This window comes from Excalfactoria chinensis, chromosome 6 (genome assembly GCF_039878825.1).
Source record: "Excalfactoria chinensis isolate bCotChi1 chromosome 6, bCotChi1.hap2, whole genome shotgun sequence".
Classification (NCBI taxonomy): Eukaryota; Metazoa; Chordata; class Aves; order Galliformes; family Phasianidae; genus Excalfactoria; species Excalfactoria chinensis.
Window position 1 is genome coordinate 31,668,711 of NC_092830.1, and position 23,074 is coordinate 31,691,784.

At 40.4% G+C, this 23,074-nt stretch overlaps 1 protein-coding gene across 1 annotated transcript; it reads left to right on the forward strand.

The window, feature by feature from the left end:
• The first annotated feature begins 9,131 nt into the window (after nt 1–9,131).
• On the forward strand, nt 9,132–22,411 carry LOC140254468 (pancreatic lipase-related protein 2-like). The gene is made up of 14 exons (XM_072340960.1): nt 9,132–9,143; nt 9,551–9,652; nt 12,418–12,466; nt 13,053–13,207; nt 14,612–14,737; nt 16,237–16,371; nt 18,259–18,367; nt 18,951–19,067; nt 19,151–19,273; nt 19,530–19,648; nt 19,910–20,039; nt 20,303–20,414; nt 21,226–21,393; nt 22,348–22,411. The coding sequence occupies exons 1-14, from the start codon at nt 9,132–9,134 to the stop codon at nt 22,409–22,411; spliced, it is 1,521 nt and encodes a 506-aa protein (XP_072197061.1).
• Nucleotides 22,412–23,074: the final 663 nt, after the last annotated feature.

The window sequence follows — 23,074 nt, forward strand, 5'->3', positions numbered from 1 at the left end:
CAAAGTAACAGTTTTCTTTTTACCAATGAAGCTGAATTATCCAGCTGTACTTCGTCCTTCAAAAGGGCAAAGACCCTTAAGACCTCCCAGAGTTTTAGAAAAATTATTTTGAAAAAATATTTAGGATTGCAGCTATTCTCCCTATGTAAGGAACATACTATATCCTTTTCTGGGATCCAAAACTTCCCCACGTGTAAATTCTGATGATGCTGAAGTTAAGCCTGAGCTGCAGTGTTTGCATTACTACGACATTGCCCTCCCAAATTTGGGAATGTTTTGATTACATTATTTAACGAAATCAGGCTACAAAGACTATTTTTGTTTCAATGTAAGCTTCCCACAAAATTCCTTTTGGATTTTGTTATCCTCTGCGATTTAAGAAATACAGCTAATTGTTAAACTTCGTAATGGGTTTGTCATTTGGGCGCAGAAATTCTATGTGAGAATCATGTTGGGCAACGCTGCTCTGTCCCATCCCAACAACTGGCTATTCCAGAATAGTTCCACTGAGGTTCACCAGAAGGTGTTAATGAGATGAGTTACACAAGGCTAAACGTGAGTGATAAACAGGTGTGTTTTAAATTCAGCAGCAATAATTTTGAGATAACAGAATCCAGTCACCTCTCTTGAGTTTTGCCAGAGGAGATTGCTTAGGAGGTTTGTGGCAAAGTTCACAAATCATCTGCCCACCTTCTCGGGCTCCCTGCCTCATTACACTCATTGTCTCCACCCACATGGTGAATAGGATCCAGAAACTATCCATGCAGGGAACTCATTTCCCCTCCTTCCGTTAGGCAAACTACCCAGGAAAAATCCCCTTCTGCTCTGTGTGGGGACTCTCCTCCTTTGCACTTCCCTGAAGAAGTACAAAACAACCCTGCAGGTACTTGTACATAGCTGGGAAATATCTATTATCAATAATCACACCATCTTGGACATCTGTCATAAATCAGGCATGGCTCTCTGCCCAAGTTTCGCAAACAAAGCAGATGGAGGAAGGGGGAGAGGAGTATTTATTATCCCTTTCTTACACTCAGGACCTTAAGCAAAAGAAATGTAAATATTTTTTCCTGGGGTCAGAGAAAGTGTGTGCAGCAGGACCAGGAGCTGCACAGGATCATCTTATTTAATGAGAGCCATGGCTTCTCACAAGCAGACAATATCCTATTGAATTCAAGAGTTTGTGAAGCATGAGCTTCTCTCCTTCTGCCTCCATACTTAGCTGTGTCTTCCTAGCAGTTCTAAACATTAATTAGATGTTTTTTATGAATAATAAAACAGGTTCTTCCTTTAAAAACAAACAAACAAAATAAATCTTTCATTTTGTTTAGATTTAGCTGTCGGTTTCAACAGCTTTCTGATGAAACATAGCAACTCCTACTATGTGCTATGGGCTTGGAGAATACGCCCTACGAGGAGAGACTGAAGGAACCGGGGCTGTTTAGACTGGGGGAAAAGGAAGCTGAGGAGAGATACCTTATTGCACTCCTCCAATACCTGAAAGGTGCTTACAGTGAGAGCAGGGCAAGTCTCTTCTCACTGGTGACAGGATGAGGGGAAATGGCTTCAAGTTACACCAGGGTAAGTTTAGGTTGGATACCAGGAAAAACTTCTTTACAGAAAGGTTTGTTTATAACTTGAATTGGCTCCCCAGAGAGGTGGTTGAGTTACCATCCCTGAATGTGTTTAAAAACCATTTGGATGTGGTGCTGAGGGACATGATTTAGTGGAGGGTTCTTAAAGTTAGGGTAGTTTGGTTATGTCATGGTTGAACTCAATGATCTTTAAGGTATTTTTCAACCTGAGTCATTCTATGATTCTCATATGGGCTGATTAGGCCACCTAAAAATAGGCAGTTTCTCACCCAATCAGTAGAGCTAAAAATAAAACACTTTACTTTCCTCTTCTTGTCTTGTGCCACTCTGTATTTATAAACTCTACCTTGAGTTAATTTTCACTCTTTGTCCGTATAGTAAACAGCAGCACTGAGCATTTTTTCTTATTGCATCTATAAGCAGAGGAAGGAAGGTTTATTTTTATGAGGTAAAGATGAAAAACAGCAGTGTGTTGCTGGTTTAGTTTAGCAACTAGTTTTCCTTCCCTCAGCTTCTTTTTCTAATTAAAAATGAAAATTCTTGCTTTGTACGAAATCTTTTGATAGTTACGTTGTGTTGTTGGAGCCGGCCAACAGAATGCAAGGGCTTGATATTTCACACAACACTCTGCCTTTAAAAACAACTGAGAGAGGTAAACGTTTCATATCTTCACAACAGAGTAATCCAATGTTTTATTACAACTTAAATTGCATCTTTGAAATGTCAAGTGAGATGTGCAGTTTGAAATGTTTGACTGTCAGTCTGAAAAGTGGACTTTTTAAAATCAAATATACTCTGTTTGTCTGGGACATTTAAGGATGTATGATGATAATCACTCTGTCTTTTAAATTATTTAAATATTCTGTAAAACTGAGTGATTCAGAATTACAAGAGACATTTCATCTAATTCTCTTCAAGTGTTTGCTCACTACAAAAACTATGCTGAAGATAAACTACTAACAAAGCCAGTGTAAAGCACTCAGCCTTGGTCCATCTTTTGTCACAGGAGTAACACCAAGGGAATAAATCTAACAAACCTCTTAGATATTTCACAGAAGGAAGGAACAGCAATGTATGTAGTCCATAATACTGACTCTCAGCTCCACTTATATCATATGCATTTGCCTTATAATTAACATGAGAGAAAAAGATAATTTTAGGAGAAACTATGCTTTTCAAAAAGTGATGAAAACAAGCACTTTGTATCAGAGTTCTTCATTAAAAGGAATGCAATACAATCACAGAATCATTGAGGCTGTTAAAGACCTTGAAGATCAAGTCCAAACACATCTAATGCTACAAATCCACCACTAATCCATGCCCTTAAGCACCACATCCACACATCTCTAACACATCTCCAGGCATGAGGACTCCACCAACTCCCTGGGCAGACCGTTCCAATGGCTAACCACAATTCCTGTGAAGAAATTCTTCCTGATAACCAATCTAAACCTTCCCTGGTGTAACTTGAGCTTGCCTTGTGTCCTCTATTTCAATCACAGCATAATTCCTCTTTCCAAAAAGCTGAATTTATCCAGAAGTCCCCCATACATACATAGGTTGCTACAAAAGTAATGCTTCCTATTTATTTCCATGGAAGAAACAGATGCAAAGAACACAATCACATTATTTTATCCATTGTAAAACAGAGCCAGGAATATGCTCATTATCTTTCACTATAAAGGATCTAAAATAGTCCAGAAGGAGCATGCATCACCACCAGCTTTGACACGAACAGAGAACACCTACATTGCTGTGTTACCGGAAAACATACCTCACCTCCCAGCTGCCACAAGATTGGATGGGGCAAGCACCTTGCAACACCGGAAACATAAGCAATGTCTGAAAATACAGGTCAGCATTGGTGTCAGTCCTCTTTCATCCCATACATTTTTGTCACTAGGGAATCTCAGGAGCTGACATGCAGAGTCCAAGACAAAACCTACAGCCATTCTCTTTTATTTCTTCTGCTTCCATCAAATAATTTAAATGCTTCAGTGTTAATAGGAAATCAAGCATTCAAAATAAATAAATAAATAAATAAATAAATAAATAACTTCAGTCTTTTCTCTTTTAATTCTGCCCATTAGATGGAAAGAAAGGCTCTCTTCCTCTACTGATTCCCTCCCTCTCTATCCTTGGTTACTTCCATCACCATCTCTAAAATTCTCCCCAGTTGCTGTTTTCTTAACAAGATACTATAGTCCATAACTCTTCATCTGACAAACACGGAAGTTAACATTCTCTCTGCTTGCTTTGAGTGATTCATTGACGAGAGAACATGTATTAGGGAAGGTCATAAATATTTATCATCTCCAAAATATTCCTTTTATTGCTGCTGTGAATCACTGAAGGGGATGAACTAAGGGAAATCGGTTTTGCAGCTATTCAATATAAAGTTTGTTCACTTGACCAGAATGAGCATATCAAAGTTAAACAATAGAAATATCAAGAAATTCTTTTATTCACAGCTCTCCCACTCAGAGACTTAAGGTAAGATTCTCCAAGAAGAGTGGGTTTTGTCTATGCCTATTAGCAATTCCCTAGGGCTTACAGTAACAAAGTACTTCCAGGTGACCCCCTTTCAAACTAAGAAATTCATTAACCAGCTTCAATCTAAAATTGAAATAAGAGAGAAAAACGTTGCTTTTAGAATTTTATTCACTTATCTTGCTATGAAAGCCTTGGTAATTTATACATCACCGCACTTGAAGCACAGATGCTGAGTTTCCTTTGGAGAACATGATTCTCTGAGAGTGTTTTGATTCCTACTAATGTGAAGGCCACTACTATCAGAATAAATGTCCTTGATAATGTTCAGGCTGACATTTATAAAACCATCTGGATGCATTCACTTACATGTTGTCAGAAGCACCTGCAGAAGCCAGAATTTTCTTACCATCCATAAAAATCTGCTGCTCCACTTAAGCCATAAAAATAGACCAAGAAAAACTGGCCATTCCTAAAACATGATTCATCTCCAAAATGCTGTAACATGGGCTACAAATTCTTCTGGTATTAACTCCAGCTTGTCATTCTGGGCTACATTAATTTAATCTGTATCGTGGCTCCCCCATGTTAACCAGGCTACTGCTTCTTTTCCCTCAAAACAGATGAAAAAGCAAACTGAAGAATACAGTTAATGAACTTAAATTCCTGCCAAATGCTGTTTGCAGTTATTTGTGTACATTTTACCCAGGAGGAATTGTATCTCCTGCTTCTTATGAGCCCATACCTCTGCTCATTTCTAACTGTGGTGCTGGGAGGCTCTGCAGCACAGGTTAACACACACAAAGTACCCACTCTGTGGAAACTGTAGCCAAATATCTGAGCATATCCTGCAGTCACAGCCCCCTAACAAACACGTCCAAGGGGCCTGGTTTTCACACAGTGATGTTCATTAATTTTGGAAGATCTTTCATCACTAATAGAAGCTCTATGTTTACTGGCTGCTTTCCATATCACCTACATGCCAATACGTTGACAAATAGGGCACATGACATCTCTTTTGCATGGCTCCCCAGCCTTATGCCTTCCCGGACTTATCTAAAGAGCTATATCTGTCTGTTACAGGTCCCATAAGTGCTGCCTAATTTCTATCTTCCAGTCAATGTGTATAAATTAGACTGTAAATCATTTCTTATTAGCTAGATCTCTTCTAGCTAATTTCTTATCTGAAATTGCATACTTGTCTTCAGTCTGAGTGGTAATTACATATGAGATCCCAGCACCAACCAGCCACTGCTTCCTCAAAATTCCCCTGATAATTCTTTCTAATATTTATCATGTACACGGCGGCGTTGGTTTGCACCACTTCACCAACAAACAAGAGCCAAACCACAACCCAAACCTTCATGTAGGCTCTGCAAAAATCAACACATGCTCACACGATTTTTATAACGAATGTCAAGTGTGTTATCATATAGAAAAAATGCATTTTGGCGATATTTCTGAATTTATACCATCCCTCAAACAACACGCATATCTCAAGACCACAAAATGTTTTTTTTCACATAAACCTTAGGTTCAACCCAAGTTACTTCCTGCCCCTGAGCATTTTGTTGAATCACTCCCTGTATAAGGATGAATGTCACCAGCTCAATTGCATGAACAGGTAGGTGACTACTGCGGCACTCATCCTGTAGGTAGCAGTACAGTGATTTGAGGTCTTGCCCAGGAGCTGAAAGACCTGGGTTGTGACATACTCCTTTGAGTGGAGTGAACTAATTCAGACCCACGGCCTCCAGGCCAAGAAGAGAAACTGGGACTTACATGATGGACAAGGCATCTAGTCACTAAGCCATTACAGAGAAACAGATGCACATGATTATCACCATCCTCTCTTTCTCCTCCTGACACGATACTGAACAAAAGTCCCTGTGATTTCTCAGTGCCAATACATGCCAATTTTGTTCAGAGCACACCAACAGATGAGAAAGTTTGGTGCCTGTTTTGTAAACTCCACATGTTCTAGAAGGACACAGATTAGCCAGAATGGTAGTGAGTAGACAAAGATCAAGTAACTTTACCAGCAAAAGCTAAAAAATTATCAGTCACCTATATTCTCCTTAAAGTGTACGACAACATTTTCTACCTTCCCCTGCTGAGCAGAAGCTATGCCTCTCTCTGTAAAAACCATTAACAGGTTTGGTTGTACAAAAATGCACAAGAGTTTGTTTCACTGTGTATGAACATCAGCTGGATAACAGATGGCTGGTCTCTTCCAGTGGGTAACACAGAACATCAAAACTAAGATCCTACTCTGAAATGCTCCACAACAGAGGCTTGGTCCATTGCCTACAACAGCAGCCTCTGACAGTCAGCCTTTTCATGGACTCATAGGATATCCCAAGTTGGAGGAGATCCAGTGAGATCATCAAGTCCAACTCTTGGTTCCACAGCTGACCGCTTGAAATTCAGACCAGAAGGCTGAGAGAATTCTCCAGATGCTTCTTGAACTCCAGCAGCTCAGTGACATGACCACTGCCCTGGAGAGCCTCTTCCACTGCTTGACCACCTTCTTGGTGAAGAACCTTTTCCTGATACACAACCTGAACCTGCCCATTGCAACTACCACTGGTCAGCAGTGAGAAATCAATAGCCACTGCTCTGCTCCTTCTCACGAGGAAGACATAGGCTATGATGAGGTTTCCCCTCAATCTCTTCTTCTCTAGGCTAAGAGGTTGTCTATTACGAATGTCCTATATCACATATTGCTTTTAAGTGGCAAAACGGCCTCATGTTTCATTTACTCAAATCCATAGCAAAACCTTTAGAGGTGAAATTTTGATGAATTAGAAATGATGAGAGAGCTGGAGAGCCAAGAAAAGGGAGCATCTATTACATCCAGCAAGAGTATCACCCTTACAGAGCCTCTTGCTCACCCACATCAAACCAGTAATTAGGCAGTGTGGGCAGGTCCGCACCCGCGGTGGTGGGACAGAGTCCAGGTGAAAAGAGCTGGGAACAGTCGGGGCTTGGCAGGATCCATCGGAACACAGCATACAAAGCAGCAACATGGTGTGCAAGCCAGAGTGGTAAGTGGCTGAGAAATGTGTAGGATTTGGGGCAATTTACTAACAGCTGCTTGGGGCTCATGCTTACTAAAAGACTGAGTGGCTTGAGCAGCAGCCCTCAGAGTGATTTTGAGGTGACAATGGAAGTAGCTCCAAAGCTGAAAACTTTTCAGATCTAGGAAATCCCAATGGGACACAATCGTTTCTGGGCAGCTAAGAACACTGGGTCAGTAGAGCTAAGGTAAGGTAACAGATAATGTATCTCTGTGTTTTTAAGGAGAGATCAAATGATGGCATTTGTACATGGACTGTGGACTTCTTTTTTTTTCTTTTTAAAGGAAAACTACATGAGATTACAAACAATAGATGAAAATAATAACTAAGAATTATTAGGAGTATTCTAAGTACTTCTAAGAGGGAGAAGGGAAGCAAGGAAGAATTACAGAACTGTTACATGGAAGAATGAGGCAGATAAGACATGTTTTAGCTGACGACCATGTATGGAGTAAGTTGTTATCATCAAAAATTATTCTGCACTTTGGAAATGGCCAAAGGCCAATGGCGTTGGTCATAAAGCTGACTGATATAACAGTAACCCACTTATGAAGAACAGTGAAGTCCTGGAAAGACATGCAAGTGACTGGCAGTCAGATGGAGGCTCCCTAGTTAGCACAGATTTGGCAAACTCATCTCCCTAATCTGAATCATAGCTTTGTCTCTGCGTGCTTTACTGTCTGAACACCAGTTTAGGGATGAGGTGAGAATGCTTATTTAGGAAGTCAAAGCAGATTCTGTACAGTGAGGGTGTTTTTAATAGGTTTTTTTTTATTATTATCCTGCCATCTCTCTGGATTTTTTACTATTTCTAAGTGACTGACAAAAGCACCCCGAAAGCCCAAATCTTATGCAGTTGCTAGTGATGAACAAATCTGCGTACAACTTTGCGTATGTACTTCCCTCTTAATGAAGTACTTTCCTCATTTAATGACTTAAGAAAATAACAGGCATCAGCATTCTGTGTCACTGTTTGAGGCTGATGCCCTAGTTTGCTGTCTCAGATTCTTTTTAAGAGGTCACTAGATACTCACATAACTCTACTACGCAGACCAGACGATGTATGTGAACCCTGCCTTGCCTTAGTAGCTACTGTGATGTCCAGTGATCTGGAGGAATGAAAAGGTTCTTGGACATCTTTTTCTCTACTATAATGCTAAATGTCTGAGTTTGAGAGCTATTCATTTTGTATCAGTTTCCTTACAGAGAACTTAGCTGAACCTAAAAGCTGGTGAGCCAGCTGGAAAGGAGGCTGGCTAATTTCCCAGATGCTCTTTTACTTATTGCTACTTGTTTGTACTGTAGCCAAGCCAAAGAGCCTTCATCTGGAACCCAACTAGGAGCAATTAACAACCACATCTGAGAGATGGGGAGGAGACAGAGATGAAATTAAGCCTTCTACCAATTATGCCAATTACGCTGCTCACCTCAGTAAGTTCACTGCACCACCAGCACTTTGCCCAGTGCTGTGCACGCAGGCTTTCAGCATGCAAGAGGTTCAAGAAACAGCCTGTTGCATGTCAGCTGCTGAACAGGGACCGAGCCTGGAAAAGGTGCCATTCTTTGTACACCTGCACAAAGACCATCTTTACAGAATGCATACTAAATTACAAAGATAAAGCATACTTTTGGGTATTTACATCCAGACAAATACATTCATGATCCCTCTTATCAGGTCTACAGGTACAATTGCAACATTTTATCCTCTTATATCCTTTTGTGTAACATCGCAATGTTGAGGAGTGCAATTACTAAGTGCTATCTATCTGCCTCAAACCCAGCAGAAATTTAACATGAATCTCCTACAGTCAGAGCTTGCAAGCAAAATGCTGGATGTTGCTTTTCCATTATCAACTGATCAGTGCACCAAACTACCAAAATATATGCAAGGCTAAAATAAAACACCAGAAAGACAGAAATTATAAAAATATTCCCTGTTTAAGGGTAATGACAGTGTATAGGAAGTATGACTGCCACGGTAAGGCAGGAAAGATGGAAAAATGGAAACATAAATGGTGAACATTAAAATGAGTTGAATGAAGATATGAATGCAGAAGGGGACAAAGCAGATGCATTGGAAAGACAGTGTATTACTGAAAGGAGAGAGGATGCTGCAGTTACCTCTGCCTGCAGATGAGAAGGAGCCAGCACTGCAGACTGTCACTGCAGAGCTGTTCCTGCTCTGCCTCCGCTTGCCTGGAAAGCAGCAACATTATCAAAGGCTGCTCCCCACCTCAGCACACTTGAACTTTCTGTTTGGCCATAGGTTGAAGAAGTGCAATGTATTCTCTAGAGCTGCGCTACTTCTTACTGTCACAACAAAATCTGATAAAGCTCTATCCTAAAAGCAGATGTGCCTTTTTATTTGTACTTTTTTTACTCCAGGTAGATGCTATTTCAGGACACAACACAGTAGACATCATTATTACTACAGGTAGTTCTCGTTCCACCACCGCTGCTCTTTCAGCACTGCGTTCACAACCAGTGGTAATACCAGTGTTAAATGTTCACATGCAACATAATGCCAAGTGCTAACTCTCATGAAAGCCTAATTAGTAATGATTCACCAGGAGCATTCAGTAACTCTAGTGTCAAAAACCACAGCCAAAAAACATGATCACGTTTTGATCTTGATGTTATGAGATCATACACAGGAGCAAGAACTGTATCTGCAAATCCAGGAACTGACTTCTGGTTATTCCCCGTTACATTCTGCATTGCAACAATCGCTCAAATTTTAATCTAGTTAATCCACACATTCAACTTTTAATCTACTTAACTGTTGTAATAACAAATGTGTATCACTTTAATTTCTTAACTAAAGTATCAAGTAGCAGAGCATCATATTGGAATTCCAGTATCATGAGGCCACTAATATTGATCTCATAAGACTGTCGTATTAGGTTGTCATCTCATATAATGGAATTCAATTACACAGCTTAAACCTTCTAACATTTTTATACGTATTTTCTTTCCTAATTGAGTATTCAATGGAAAATCCCATTATTCTGCCTCAGGCTGATACTGGACTGAAACGGTCCAGGATCTGACAGTCCGCAGGTCATGCTTATTATTATTATTTTACCTGTTAGGATATCATATTTCTTCAAATCACATAGGTACGTGCTATGGTAGCTATTTGGCAGCTATGAGATACCAAAATCCAAACACCTTAAACCATGTAGCACTAGCAGCTGTTCTGCAGATCTGGAGTTATTGTCTGAATGTAGTATCAACATCAATACTTTTCTTCTGCTGTGAAGAACATCAGCTGGTTTTGGTAAACAATGAAAAAGAAAAGCATAAATGTTTCAGTTCAGCTGCATTGTTGCATTTTGCCCAAATTTTTCTAGTAATGAACCAAAATCAGGGCATCTGTTCACTTCCTCCAGACATGCAATATTCTTTCTTAATTCATGTTTTAATTCTACTGCCCATAAATGTATATGTTGGCATTGCTGCTCTCTGACACAATTTGTGTGATTTAACTTCTAATTCCAAGTTCACCTATAGATGGTTAACCTCCATCTTTTCTATTTTTTTTAAGCATGTAACTACCAAATCGACACCGAAGCAAACAGAAACCTTCTACGTGCCGTATAACTGCTACGCACTGAAGGATATCATAAGAGTGATAAAAGAATGGTGAGTAAAATTCTGAGAAAAACTGAGATTATTAAGTTATAATTGCTGATAATTAAAACACCTGACAATTGGGCTTGTCCCCCTTGAACAGGCTGTGTGTCTGTGTTTGTGCACATGTCCTGGGAGGTGTGTGGGTACATGTGTGGGACAGTCATTACTCAGACTTTTTCATATGTCACAAGCCATCCACTGGTGGCTCATGAATCACGGGTTGAGCAACAGCACCCAGAAGGTGAAGCCATTGTGAAGGATAGCTACTCAACCAGCATACATTTTATAGATTACAAGCTCAACCTTTTTGCCTCTGAGCTGAACAGCTGTTTGGAAATGACTACTGCTGATTTTGGAGGTGCACATCCCATTTATCCCTGAGTAAAACAGCTGAGTTAAGCATTCAAGGACCTTTGTGCCAGCAGTGCTGGGCTGACTATACCTGCACAAACAAGTCATTCCTGTTCATCTGGTTCAGCTCTTACTACACAGTGAGGGAATTTTCCCCAGTAAATCTTATACTGCCTCAACAGTTTTAGAAAGGGGTAATTTCTTAACATTCTTCCAATTCTTTTGCTATTCGGTTAAGATACACCTATAACAAAAACCTAACAGCTAAAAAATTACCACCTATTCAAACTATACATCTAACAGAATGAATGAGCTCTACATACACAGATGCTAAACAAGAGTTTTCTGTACCTTCCATCACTCCCCCAGTTACCTGTTGGTTTCTACTTTTTGTTTTCAAAGCTGGAATCTCTGAAGTGAAATCGATCACTCTTGTTTGGCAACAATCTCCCACGTTATTTAAAATCATTAGTCATTACTCATCTGTTTTCTTCATAAGCTTATTAATTTTTAAGCTGCCTTTCCGATTTTAGGTCTGAAAATAAAAAAAAAACTACAGCTCAAAACATTTGCTTTATAAGAAATGCATGATGTGGAAAATGTGAGTTGGGTGCCATATAGAACACCTGGAAGAGGAAACAGTGAAGGAGGCAAATGTGGGGAGGAGAATGCTGAAATACGTGGGGCGCCTTCCATAGGAAAGCCAAGGAAGGAAAGTGCAGAGGAAATAAGTCTGAATAAAGAAGGAACATGAAAGTGCAGAATTGCAAGGGACCTGGGGTAAAAACATAAAAGCAGCCCAAAGAAGCTGCCAGGTATGCAGACCCATCAAGTTACATGGATCAGTGCTTGTTTGGCCACACGTCCTACCTATCTACACTTTGCTAGTAGCCACTACTGAGGTCATTTCCTCAGCAACCTACATCCACTGGTGGATGTAAAAGAAATGCAAAGAACAGAAAACTGAATGAGTAGGAAAGTTCAGCTGCCTCATCTGGCTGGCAGTGCTCCTCCTAATGCAGCCTAGAATATCCACAGACCCCAAGGCAGGCACACTGCAAGCTCATGGTCAAGCTGGTGCCCATCAGAACACCCAGATCACTTTTTGTAAAGCTGCTTTCTAGCTGGTTGTCCCCCATGGGTACTGGGTTACTCCACTTCAGCCACAGGTCTTTGTGTTACTCTTTGTGTTACAAATAACTATTTGTCTATGCAGGACAAATAACTAAATAAAATGCCTAACTTGTATATTCAACTTGCTGTAGGTGGTTGGAACATGGATTATTGCATTTTATCTCCTTGGTACAGTAGCAGGTGAGATACATTTTCTATAAACATTTTCACTAGAAGATTATTTTTGACTAAATAATATATAGGAAATAAGTACTAATGTCTTTGTTTAAAATTAAGTTGTGGTATGATTTATGTATCATTGTATGGCAATGTCTATTACTATGCATGGAACAGATGCCAAAGGCTCCACGTCATTTCAATTTATTTAGAATAAAGCACACAAAGCTTTGTGCCCAAATTTCACAGAGTAGAACTTCAGAGTCATGTGCCCTCATTCTATCAAGACAGTGCACAAGTTTCCCCTACACAATATGGCTGTTAACAAAGAATGGCTCAGCAACAAGGTGCTTAACACAAGGTGCTAAAAGAGAAAAGCTGAGCTTAAGGGAGCAAGAGATCTGTTCAGTCCAGCAAAAGCTAGCGTGTTGAAAGAAACAATCACCTCATTCATCATACAAGGCTGCTGCGTAGATATCTGTTCCTACAACGAAGTCCATGGTTGGACTTGATGATCTTAGAGGTCTTTTCCAATCAGAATGATTCTATGATTCTACATTATCTGCCTGTAAGTATCCAAAATACAAAGCAGTTCTTTCATCTACTCTAGGTGACGAAGTTTGCTACCCCAGGCTTGGCTGTTTCTCAAATGACCCACCCTGGTCTGGGGTACCAGGGAGACTTCTGACAGGTTTACCTGAATCTCCTGAAGAAATGAACATCAGCTTCTCTCTCTACACCAGGGAAACAGGAAATAACTCACAGGTGACCTTTGTTATTAGCATCAAGTACTGTCTAAGGCTATAAATGCTTATTTGCTTGTTAAAAAGTCTACAGCACTCAACACAGGAAAAATGAATCTAAATGAGAAGATAGTCTGAAGGTACAGTGATAGGGATAAAGCATGAAAACAAAACATGGTGAAAGAACTCAAAAGTTCAACAGCTTTCCTGGTATTTTCTTGCAGAAGGATGTGGCAATTTCCATACAGTGTCTGAGGCCCCATTCTTCTTGAAGTCTGAGTGATTGTACACCCTTACCCACCTCCCTCTATGCTGAAGTTAAGACAGAACCACTCAAATTGCCTATGCCCTGAAAATCCAAGCTAAGCAATGTATAGGAATTGTAAGATGTGGGACTAGGACCACATCAATTCAGCAAATGCGTGCAAAGCTGCTGAATCCCTTGCAGGCTCCCAGAGCACACATCCCTTGTGCTGTGCAGGAATGTTTATGATTACTCTGCTATGAACTACAAGAACAGAACTGCCTCAGGCACCACAGCTCTTAGCATTCCTGCTTGTCATGCCAAGAGGCCAGCTCTAAAGGAGAGAAGTTAAACCTGTAGTAAATTTTCATGACATGCAGAGTAGGGACGCGTGAGCACACAGCACGCACTCAGCAACAGTTACTCATGAATCTTGGCTCTTGATAAAATAAGTCAAAATACACCTTGTACTACTTGCCAGACACTGAACTTCAGCATATCTCTGATCTAGGGCACAGCCCTTCCACACCCAGGCTCCCTGAGCCCACACCACAGGTGCTGCATTTGTTTGGATACAATACAGACAGTCAGAGACCATTCAGAGCAAAAGAAGATGTATAATTAAGCAGCTGGCAGCAGCGTGTGGTGGGCTAAGGTCAGTTTCACCACTACTGCATGCAGTTCTTGCATGATATCCTTTTAACTTTACCCAGTTGAGAGAGAAAATGAATGAATAAATAAACAAATAAGTAAATAAACAAATAAATAGAAATATCACCTGCACAGATAAACAAGCTGTTTCCTAAGTGTAGAGCAGCACATAGAAGCCAAACCTCAAGTCATTAAAAGGGCAAACAGAATCAGGATTTATGGAGCTCCCCACAGGAGCTCAACCAACCCAGGCCAACAGGCATCATGAGATAGCGCAGCACTTTTGGGCTGTTTCATATGCCCAATAAGGAGGTTAGCACCACAGTAAGGGAAACAAATTAGAGTAACAGAAACCACACGGTTTTGGAAATGTAGTGGGACTGAGAAAGGTGAGACAGGAGATCCCTGGGACTCTGCACATTCAAAGCAGATGTGAATCCTGCTAAACATGACTTCGATGATATTTTTAAAATGTTTAAAAGCATAAGTAGATACAAGAGCTTGATTTTATGTTTGCTTGTTTACACACAGGTGATCTCGGCAATAAACTCCTCAACCATCCAAAAGTCACATTTTTCCTCACGTAGGAGAACCTCCTTCATCATTCACGGATTTAGCAGCACAGGAAAAAAAGGCTGGGTGGTAGAAATGTGCTTGGTATGAGACAGCATTCTCTCTTTTCTATCGGTGGTTGTGTTTACATTCTGTCATCATGACTTAGACACTAAGGTTCACATCCTGTTTTGAAATTCATTAAACAGCAGTGGATTCCAACAAAGAAATTACCAACCAAGGCCCAAGTGTTCCCATTCTGGGTATTGCTGCACTGTCAACTCCTGGTCAACTCTGACATTCTGTTCCTCCAGAGAATTTTCATCCCCCAAGCCCTACAAATGAGATCAAAGCAACAAACTGAAAGCAGATGTTCTCAGCCTCTGCAGTGCTGTCACAATCAGATTAGACAGGCCAATTCACTGTGTCTCCTATTTGGAACCTCTGAACCATCTTTCAGCCAGAAGACCTTCCTAAATTCTTGTACTCTCCAAGTTTCAGTCTACAAGCACTCTTCTACTTCAGATGTATTCAGCCAACAGTAAGAGAAAGAAGGGGAAAGAAGGAAAAGGAGCATATTTCATATTTCAAATATGAAATGTGGAAGCTACAACAAACCAGAGCTTCTGCAGTCTGGCCAGCAGAGGGTACAGTGTCAGAGGATACATAGAATGTAGTCAGCCTTGGCTCGTCTGAAGGTGAAATTACAAAAGACACTGCTTTCTTAGCATTAGCAGAGAAAAGGACAAGTTAGAAAACAGATCACTGCTGAATGTGAAGTCACAGCTCTGCAGCACTATTTTGTTCACAAATCTATGAAAACTTTTAATCCAGAATACCATGTTTCCAAATTTTCCCATAGAAAATAAACAGGAACTCTATCTGCCTCACTAGAAACCATTCCATGGTATGCCTAGAGGAGAGGATGGAGTCCGGGATTGAATGTCCTACTGCTCCAAGGTTCTGCTTTTATTGTCATCCACATTTAACATGGATTAATTTTTGCTTCTACTCCTTCTTTCTAAAGCTTTAAGTAAGCCTTAATCATAGAAATCTACAACTGCAGACTTTAATACAAGATTCCTATGGTGGGAACAAAATCAACCATTTCTGCAAGATTGTGGCCACTGCAGAAGTGAGCAGCGCATTAACTGTCTGCTGAATTAGAAACTTTCTAGTTTGCTCTGACCCATTCCAGTCTGACGTCCCTTTCTCTTTGTTAAATACATTTGGTAAACAAGTTGCCTTCCTATGCTGTTTAGTTAAGATGCAGATGACCCTCTAAAAACTGAACTTAGCAGGTACTGCGCAGTTGTGTGGCTTTTCCAAGTTATTTAAAATCTCTGTACCATTCGCTTATAAAGTAAAACACTTGGTATTGCAGACTTTCAAAGTGGACACTTTGGGAATGAATGGCTTATTATATCGTTTGATAAGAAGAATCATTTCAGTGTTGCATAGGCTACAGTGAATAATTCTGTTCAGTAAAGATTGAGAAACTGTGTGGATATGTTGCCATTTAAGGTTTATTCTGATATAAGCTTAATCCTTGTTTGCTATGTCATGTTTCTTTAAACACTTTGCTTTATGTGCTCCCACATCAGCTGTTGCTGGAAGTAGAAAACATGAACTGCATTGCTGTCGACTGGAAAGAAGGTGCAAAAGGCACCTATGTCAGCGCAGTGAACAACATCCGTGTGATTGGGGCTGAGGTTGCTTATTTCATAAAAACTTTACAGGTAAAAAATAGAGCTTTGCAAGCCACACTTCTTAAGTAGATATAGTGGGGTGAAGATGCTTTTGATTTGATTCTGAGCTTTGCCAGTGCTTCAGGAAGAGCTGTACAATGCATACAGTTGAGATCTAGTTAATTCTGCTCATTATCAACCCTGTAAGTTCTCGCAGCCACAGAAGCCTCCATTCAAGCTTAATAAGGTTGAAAAGAGGTGCCAATTGATTAAGGACCAGTAGGTGGCAATATCTCCCCATTTCCACACGATGATGCAGGTAAGAGCATGCAGTGGAGATGAGGCAAGATAAAGTCAGTGTTTGCAAGAGGTTATGCTAGAATAATACACTAAATTAGTGTAAGTTAGGATCTCAACAGCACTGAAACCAACAGGAGCAAGAAGTGCCATAGAGAACCACTTGCTAATGCCATATTAGCTGTCTACAGGCGCAGTAAATGGTCCTGTAGCTTTCTAGTTATGAACTTAACGTTCACTTTTACACACACAGCACAGAACAGCTCAGCTGCAAAGTTAAAGAATACCAGCACTTCCCCCTGACTTCAGATAGTCTTAGGACTGCTGAGATCAGACAGATCCTTGCTTGGCTGCAGGCCTGGTGCTAGTCAGTAGGCATTCATCTTATGCTATAAGGGATATTCCAGAGACTGAAGGCAAAGCGTTAACTTTAAGAACAGCTGAGTATCACAGAACACTTCTCCAGAGGACACTGACAGATACTCTACTATTTCTATCTAGGGAGCTCTAATATCTAGCCTCACACTTTTGTTTCTTAGTCTTCCTTCCTGGTGTAAAGTCCCAGCTCACTTGAAGATGGGCCCAGTTTCTCATAGGATCTCTTCATAGAATCATAGAACTACCCAGGTTGGAAAAGATCTTGAAGATCATCAAGTCCAACTGCAGCCTAACCATAGTACCCTAACTCTAACAACCCTCTGCTAAATCATATCCCTGAGCAAAATCTGTCATCTGTCTCTGTTCATCTGTCTCTTTTCATTTAAGATCTCTGCACCAACTTGCTGTCTAGATCTCTTTTTCTTCCATTAGAAGACTGCATAAATAATTCCTAGTTCTTTTCCTAAATTTACAAACTTCTAGAAGCTTAGGAAAGTTAAGCTGCATTGAAAATATATGAACTGCAGTGAGGAGTACTCAAAGGATTCTGTTGTCTGCTGATAAGCATAGATAGACTGATAGTAAAGTCTAGTTCAGTACGTACATTACAAAACAAAGCAGCGTAACAAGCTCATGCAGTTAAGCAGCCAATACTTGTTGACTTTGAACATTACAAACCCAGCACATGCCTGTATGAAATGTGTTCTCTGTAGGCAGCATACACACTGATTAGCTTCCATTTCTAGCTTCAAAGCACAACTAACACATCAGAACTGCAAGTCTTGCACAGGTGACACTTGGCAAAGGGGAGAATGCTTATCAGTCCCCTAAGCTCATCAGTAAAAATCCCTCTGAATGATATGATCACATTTTCTAAGCAGATACACCAGAGAACAGACATTTAATGAGAAACTGCTCCATAACCAACTCACCGAAGAGAAAGCAACGTCATAGTGATGTAACATAAAATTAGGGGTTAATCCAAATGAGAAAGGTCTGCATTTTGTTATCAAAAGTGATTGTACATGTAACCATATACCAAGGCTATGATAGTGAAACAATTACATAAAATTCTAGATATGATCTTTTTCTAGTAAGTCTTAGGGTAATTAAAGCAGTAATTATCTCAAGGAATTCTCACACTGTTGGCTAAGAAGGAAGTGAGCCTAGAGTTTCCCAAAGGTCCACAGCATCAGACACCTTTTTACTTGCTATTAAAAGCCTGTGTTCTTGTCTCCCCACCACCACCACCTTACTGATCAGAAACTCTTCAGATACTCCCCTCGTGAGATCCACTTAATTGGGCACAGCCTGGGTGCACACACAGCGGGAGAGGCGGGCAGAAGGGTCCGAGGTATCCGGCGGATCTCAGGTAGGTTGTTTCTTAGAATGCACACCAAACAGGGTCCATTTTTGATAGAGAGAAGCTTGTAGCATGCTGGTCTACAGACCAGAATGAAATCATTGGTGCTGCAGACACCATATGTGAGTAAGCAGACTTTACGCTTCTCAAAAACAAGGGGAAATGTTATTTTCCTTAGTGAGGTTTAAAGCTCTTTAGGAGAAGGACTCTTTTTTAGTATGCTTGCAGCATTACTGTCATCCATCGGGCTGCATCCAGCACCACACAAAGACAAGCACCACATCAAAAATCTTTAGCCTTCCTATTCAGTACGCTCGGCAGGTCAGTAATAACATCACCTGTAATGGAATGCTTCCTTCTTAGTAACATGATACCATTATGTATTCTAATGGAAAATGTTTTCCTTACACTGGGATGAGTTTGCCATAAGGTTCACGAGCCCATCTTACTGCACAGTCCGTTCTGTCTAGCTTACAGTTCACATTATTATTACTCAACGTGCCTTGTCTAAGGTCAAATGCCTGATGTTGTATATTATCAGAAAACATTAACATGCAATATCTCTCTTGCAATATCTCTGGGGTGCTTTTAGGCTTGGACCCTGCTGGGCCCTATTTTGAAGGCACTCCTCCCGAGGTGAGACTGGACCCTACAGATGCCAACTTTGTTGACGTTATTCACAGTAATGCTGCTCACTTTCCTACCACAGGTAAGTGTTCACATGCAAGTAGGCGCAGAGATAGGAACAGCGCAGAGATACTCTGAGACACTGACACTATGCGTGCTTCTTAGGGTTGGGAATGTATAACACCACTGGTCACCTTGACTTTTACCCAAATGGAGGAACTCTAATGCCTGGATGCAATGATTTACTTCTAGAAATGAAACGAAGCGATTTTGAAGCTCTAACTACAGGTGAGCGTGCATTCCCAACACACTCAGTATTCTATTATTCTGTCTTCATGAACTGAGAAGCTTGCTGCAACATCATATACACAGACATATTCATATATATATATATGAATTTATACGATACATGTATAAATACATATGTATGCATTACTAGCCCACACTGCTGTTCTGTTCCATGCCTCATGGTAAGGCAATTGCAAGGGCTGTAGGGGATAATAGGAAGTTATTTCATGGATGCTCATACATTTTGTCCCAGCAGACACTACAGTCTTTGGGAGCTGCCACCATTCACGCAGCCATGAGTTTTATTTTAAGAGTATCCTCTATCCCACCGGATTCGTTGGATATCCCTGTGACACATACGAAGACTTTAAATCAGTAAGTATATCGGCCTGGGAACAGATGACAAGGAAAGAAAATTGCCAAGATAGATCATACACAGCACACCTGAATGTGAATAATTCTGCTCTTGTGTGACTTAGCTAAAAGAAGACCTGAGCTTGAACACCAGCTCGAGCAGTGAAGGCCAGTAGCAGGAGGCACAGCACACAGTAGCTCTATCAGCCCTTCCACTTTGGAGAATTAATCTTTAGGTTGAAAGATGTACTCCTCATTAACTGCTGTTTCTATTTTTCCTAGGGAAACTGTTTCCCATGCCCCAAACAGGGCTGTCCAATGATGGGCCACTACGCTGACAGGTTTCCATATAAACTGAAGAGAGTGAACCAGAAGTATTTTTTAAACACAGCAGCAGACCCGCCTTTCGCCAGTAAGTGCAGGCCATTTGTTAGTTACTCACATTGGAACAGTGATTGCCTTGGCATGATGCTCTTCTGTCACTTCAATAAACACTGGCTGAGACCTCTGACTGAAGGAATGCTGTATTATCAAAATTCAAGTCTTTCATTTGCCACCATGAATGAATTCTAATTAGGAAAATAGAACTTTCCAGGATGCCAGCAAGTTTAGATCTCTCCTATCGATCACAATCCAGTTTTATTCTGCTTTTTTTTTTTTATTATTTTAATGCAGGTTGGAGACAAAAGGTATTTATCAAACTGTCTGGAGTGAAAAAAATGAGGGGGGACATAAACCTGATATTCCATGACACGGAGGGGAATACAAAGGAATATGAAATTGACAGGTAGGATAAATTAATACTCCTCTATAGCATTGAATGCTACTAACATTAATATCTTAGCAGTGCAAATCCTTATTTGTTCCAGTCTTAACATTCTATATGAAAATTGGCTTTCATATAGATAAGATCTACAAGGGCATAAGGATAGCTGTGACAAGAAGGAGAAATCACTTTCTTTTTCATGAGTTCAGTGATCTTACAGTAAGATAAGAACCTGCCTGACAGGAGAAAGGTCAAATTTCTCTGAATGGCTCATGAAAAGAAGACAAACCACCCCATTTCTGTTATGCCATTCTGCTTGTGATCACCTATTTCACGCATATGTTAGCACAACGGCTCCCACACTCACACTGCATCACACTCTGATGTGTTCTCCCCATATGCCAGTAAAGACTCCCCACACTTCCAGTAGCTTTCTGCATGAACTCACAGAGCAAAACTGTACCTGAGCTCATCAAACGTGCAAGGTGGAGGTGCCTCTCCTCCCCAGGATTAAAAACTATTGCTTTTACCCTGATACAAATGACACATTCATGTGGGCTGCACAGTGCTGAGGACACACAGCCCACTGCAGCCATCCCAGCCCCACCTGGATCATGTCCTAGCAGTCTCCTGCCACATGCCCATTGAAGCTTTCCAGTACTGCTTCTTGGCCTCTCCCTGCTCAAAGCATGCCACAGAGTCCTGGTCCAGTGCCTGTGCTGCTTACAAATTTCTTTGTAACAAAGGGGAAAAGCTTAATTATATGGCAAATTCATATTAGTCCAGCAGGTCCTATATCACTACAACATTGCTGTCTGCATTCTATTTCCAGCGGAGTCCTTTCTGATGACAAGGTTTATACAAAATACCTTGATGTTGAAATTGACCCCAAAAAAACTAAAAAAGTTGAATTTCTCTGGAATAAAACCATATTCACTTTGCTCTGGGCAAGAATGGGAGCAGAAGCAGTCAATATAATTCACGGAGAAGATGGACGGTGGTAAGTATGTCCTTTTAACAGATCAGAAAGAATAGGAAATGAGCTCAGAATTCTGAGAAATAGGATATTAAAAAATGGTCTTGATAAATTGGACAAATGGTTTGCACTCAACAGCACAAATTTCAGTACTTTCAAGGCCAAGATAATACTCTTTGAACAGAAAGTGCAATGTTCCAAAGCAAAACAGTGAGTAACAGTCTGGAAAGGAATCCATCAGTGAACAGTTCAAGTACTTTGTTCCACAGCAAAACAACTGCAAGCCAGCAAGTGTCATTCCCAGGTGCATTACTACACAGTATAGAAGATCCAGAGAGGAACTTAATTTAATTGGCTGGACTGAGAATGTAACCAGGAGTAGGATCATATATGATGCACACATGTATGAAGTTTAGGTAAAGAACAAGAGGAAGATGTTTAGAAAAGACAGTCTGCATAGAACAGGTGGAGGAAGTTACACCTCAAGATAAAGAAGTTGAGAGCAAGGCATAAAGACAAGCTGTGAAAAAGCAGTCTACTGTTTCACCTGGCTATGGGTTTATGTCAATAATCGATCGATATATTTTACAACAACAAAAAAATGAATGTTAGGTATTGGGAAAAATTTTTCTTATCATTTGGTCTTGGCATGGATTATTTAGAAAAGGTCCCAAAAAAAGCTGCAAAGCTGTGGCTGGGGCAATCTAATCAAACAGATGGGCTCAGTAGATGGGTTTTCTGACTCCTTAACTAGGGGTCGACTTCAATGAATCTAAAGATGAATTACTTCTTTCTACCAAAACCCAAATTCTACAGCTTTTCCCCAGAAGAAGGAAATTCACCTTGTCACTGCTAGTGTGTGAATGCCAATAGGCTTTTAGGAAGGTTTACGTGGGATTATGGAGCAAATTAACCTCAAGGTGAGAGCTGACGTCTTTTCTCTGCCTTTCCCTTGATCAAAGCTTTTTTCCTTCTCAGGTCAACTTTCTGCGGACGTGGAACAGTGACATATGGAGTTCCCCAGCTACTTACACCTTGCTAGAGGTCCCAAGAGCAGCTGTTCTGTACACTGCAGCTGAGTAAACAACCAACGTGCATGGCAATGACAGTGTACAAGGCTATTAAAGCAAATTCTTCAGCTGACTTGCTTCTTTAATTTTGACAAATGCATTTGAAAATTCTGTTGTTTATTTATTTATTTATTTTTCAAGCCAAATTCAAGTTTATTGCACTTCTAAGTATGGAAGTGACTGAAAGCCATGTATACTTATAACATCAACACAGCCTTACTCTAATAGTATCCCAAGAAAAGTAGGAAAAGACTTCATTTTTAATGTATTTTGCATGTTGGGAGAGGGAATAGAAGCTTATTTCATCCATGCTTTGGACAACCTGGTACTGCAGTGCCTCCAGGAATGGGGTCTGCTTCTGAAATTTTTGGCTAAGACAAAGTTTGGTATCTATTAATTTGAATTTAGGTTCATATGGTACTGTTCTGTACTCAAAGATTTGAGAATAACACATGAGCTAGTTCAGAGTCCTGCATGTATTTATACATATAAATAGAGAGGGGGAATACATTATTTCTTCCACGAAGTATAATATTTAGCATGATATGTTTGACCAAGTCATTTTTAACTTGAAAAGTACCAAGACCTAAGAAGCAGACTTTGAGTAAGAAGACTTTGAATAACTCCAGGCTTTG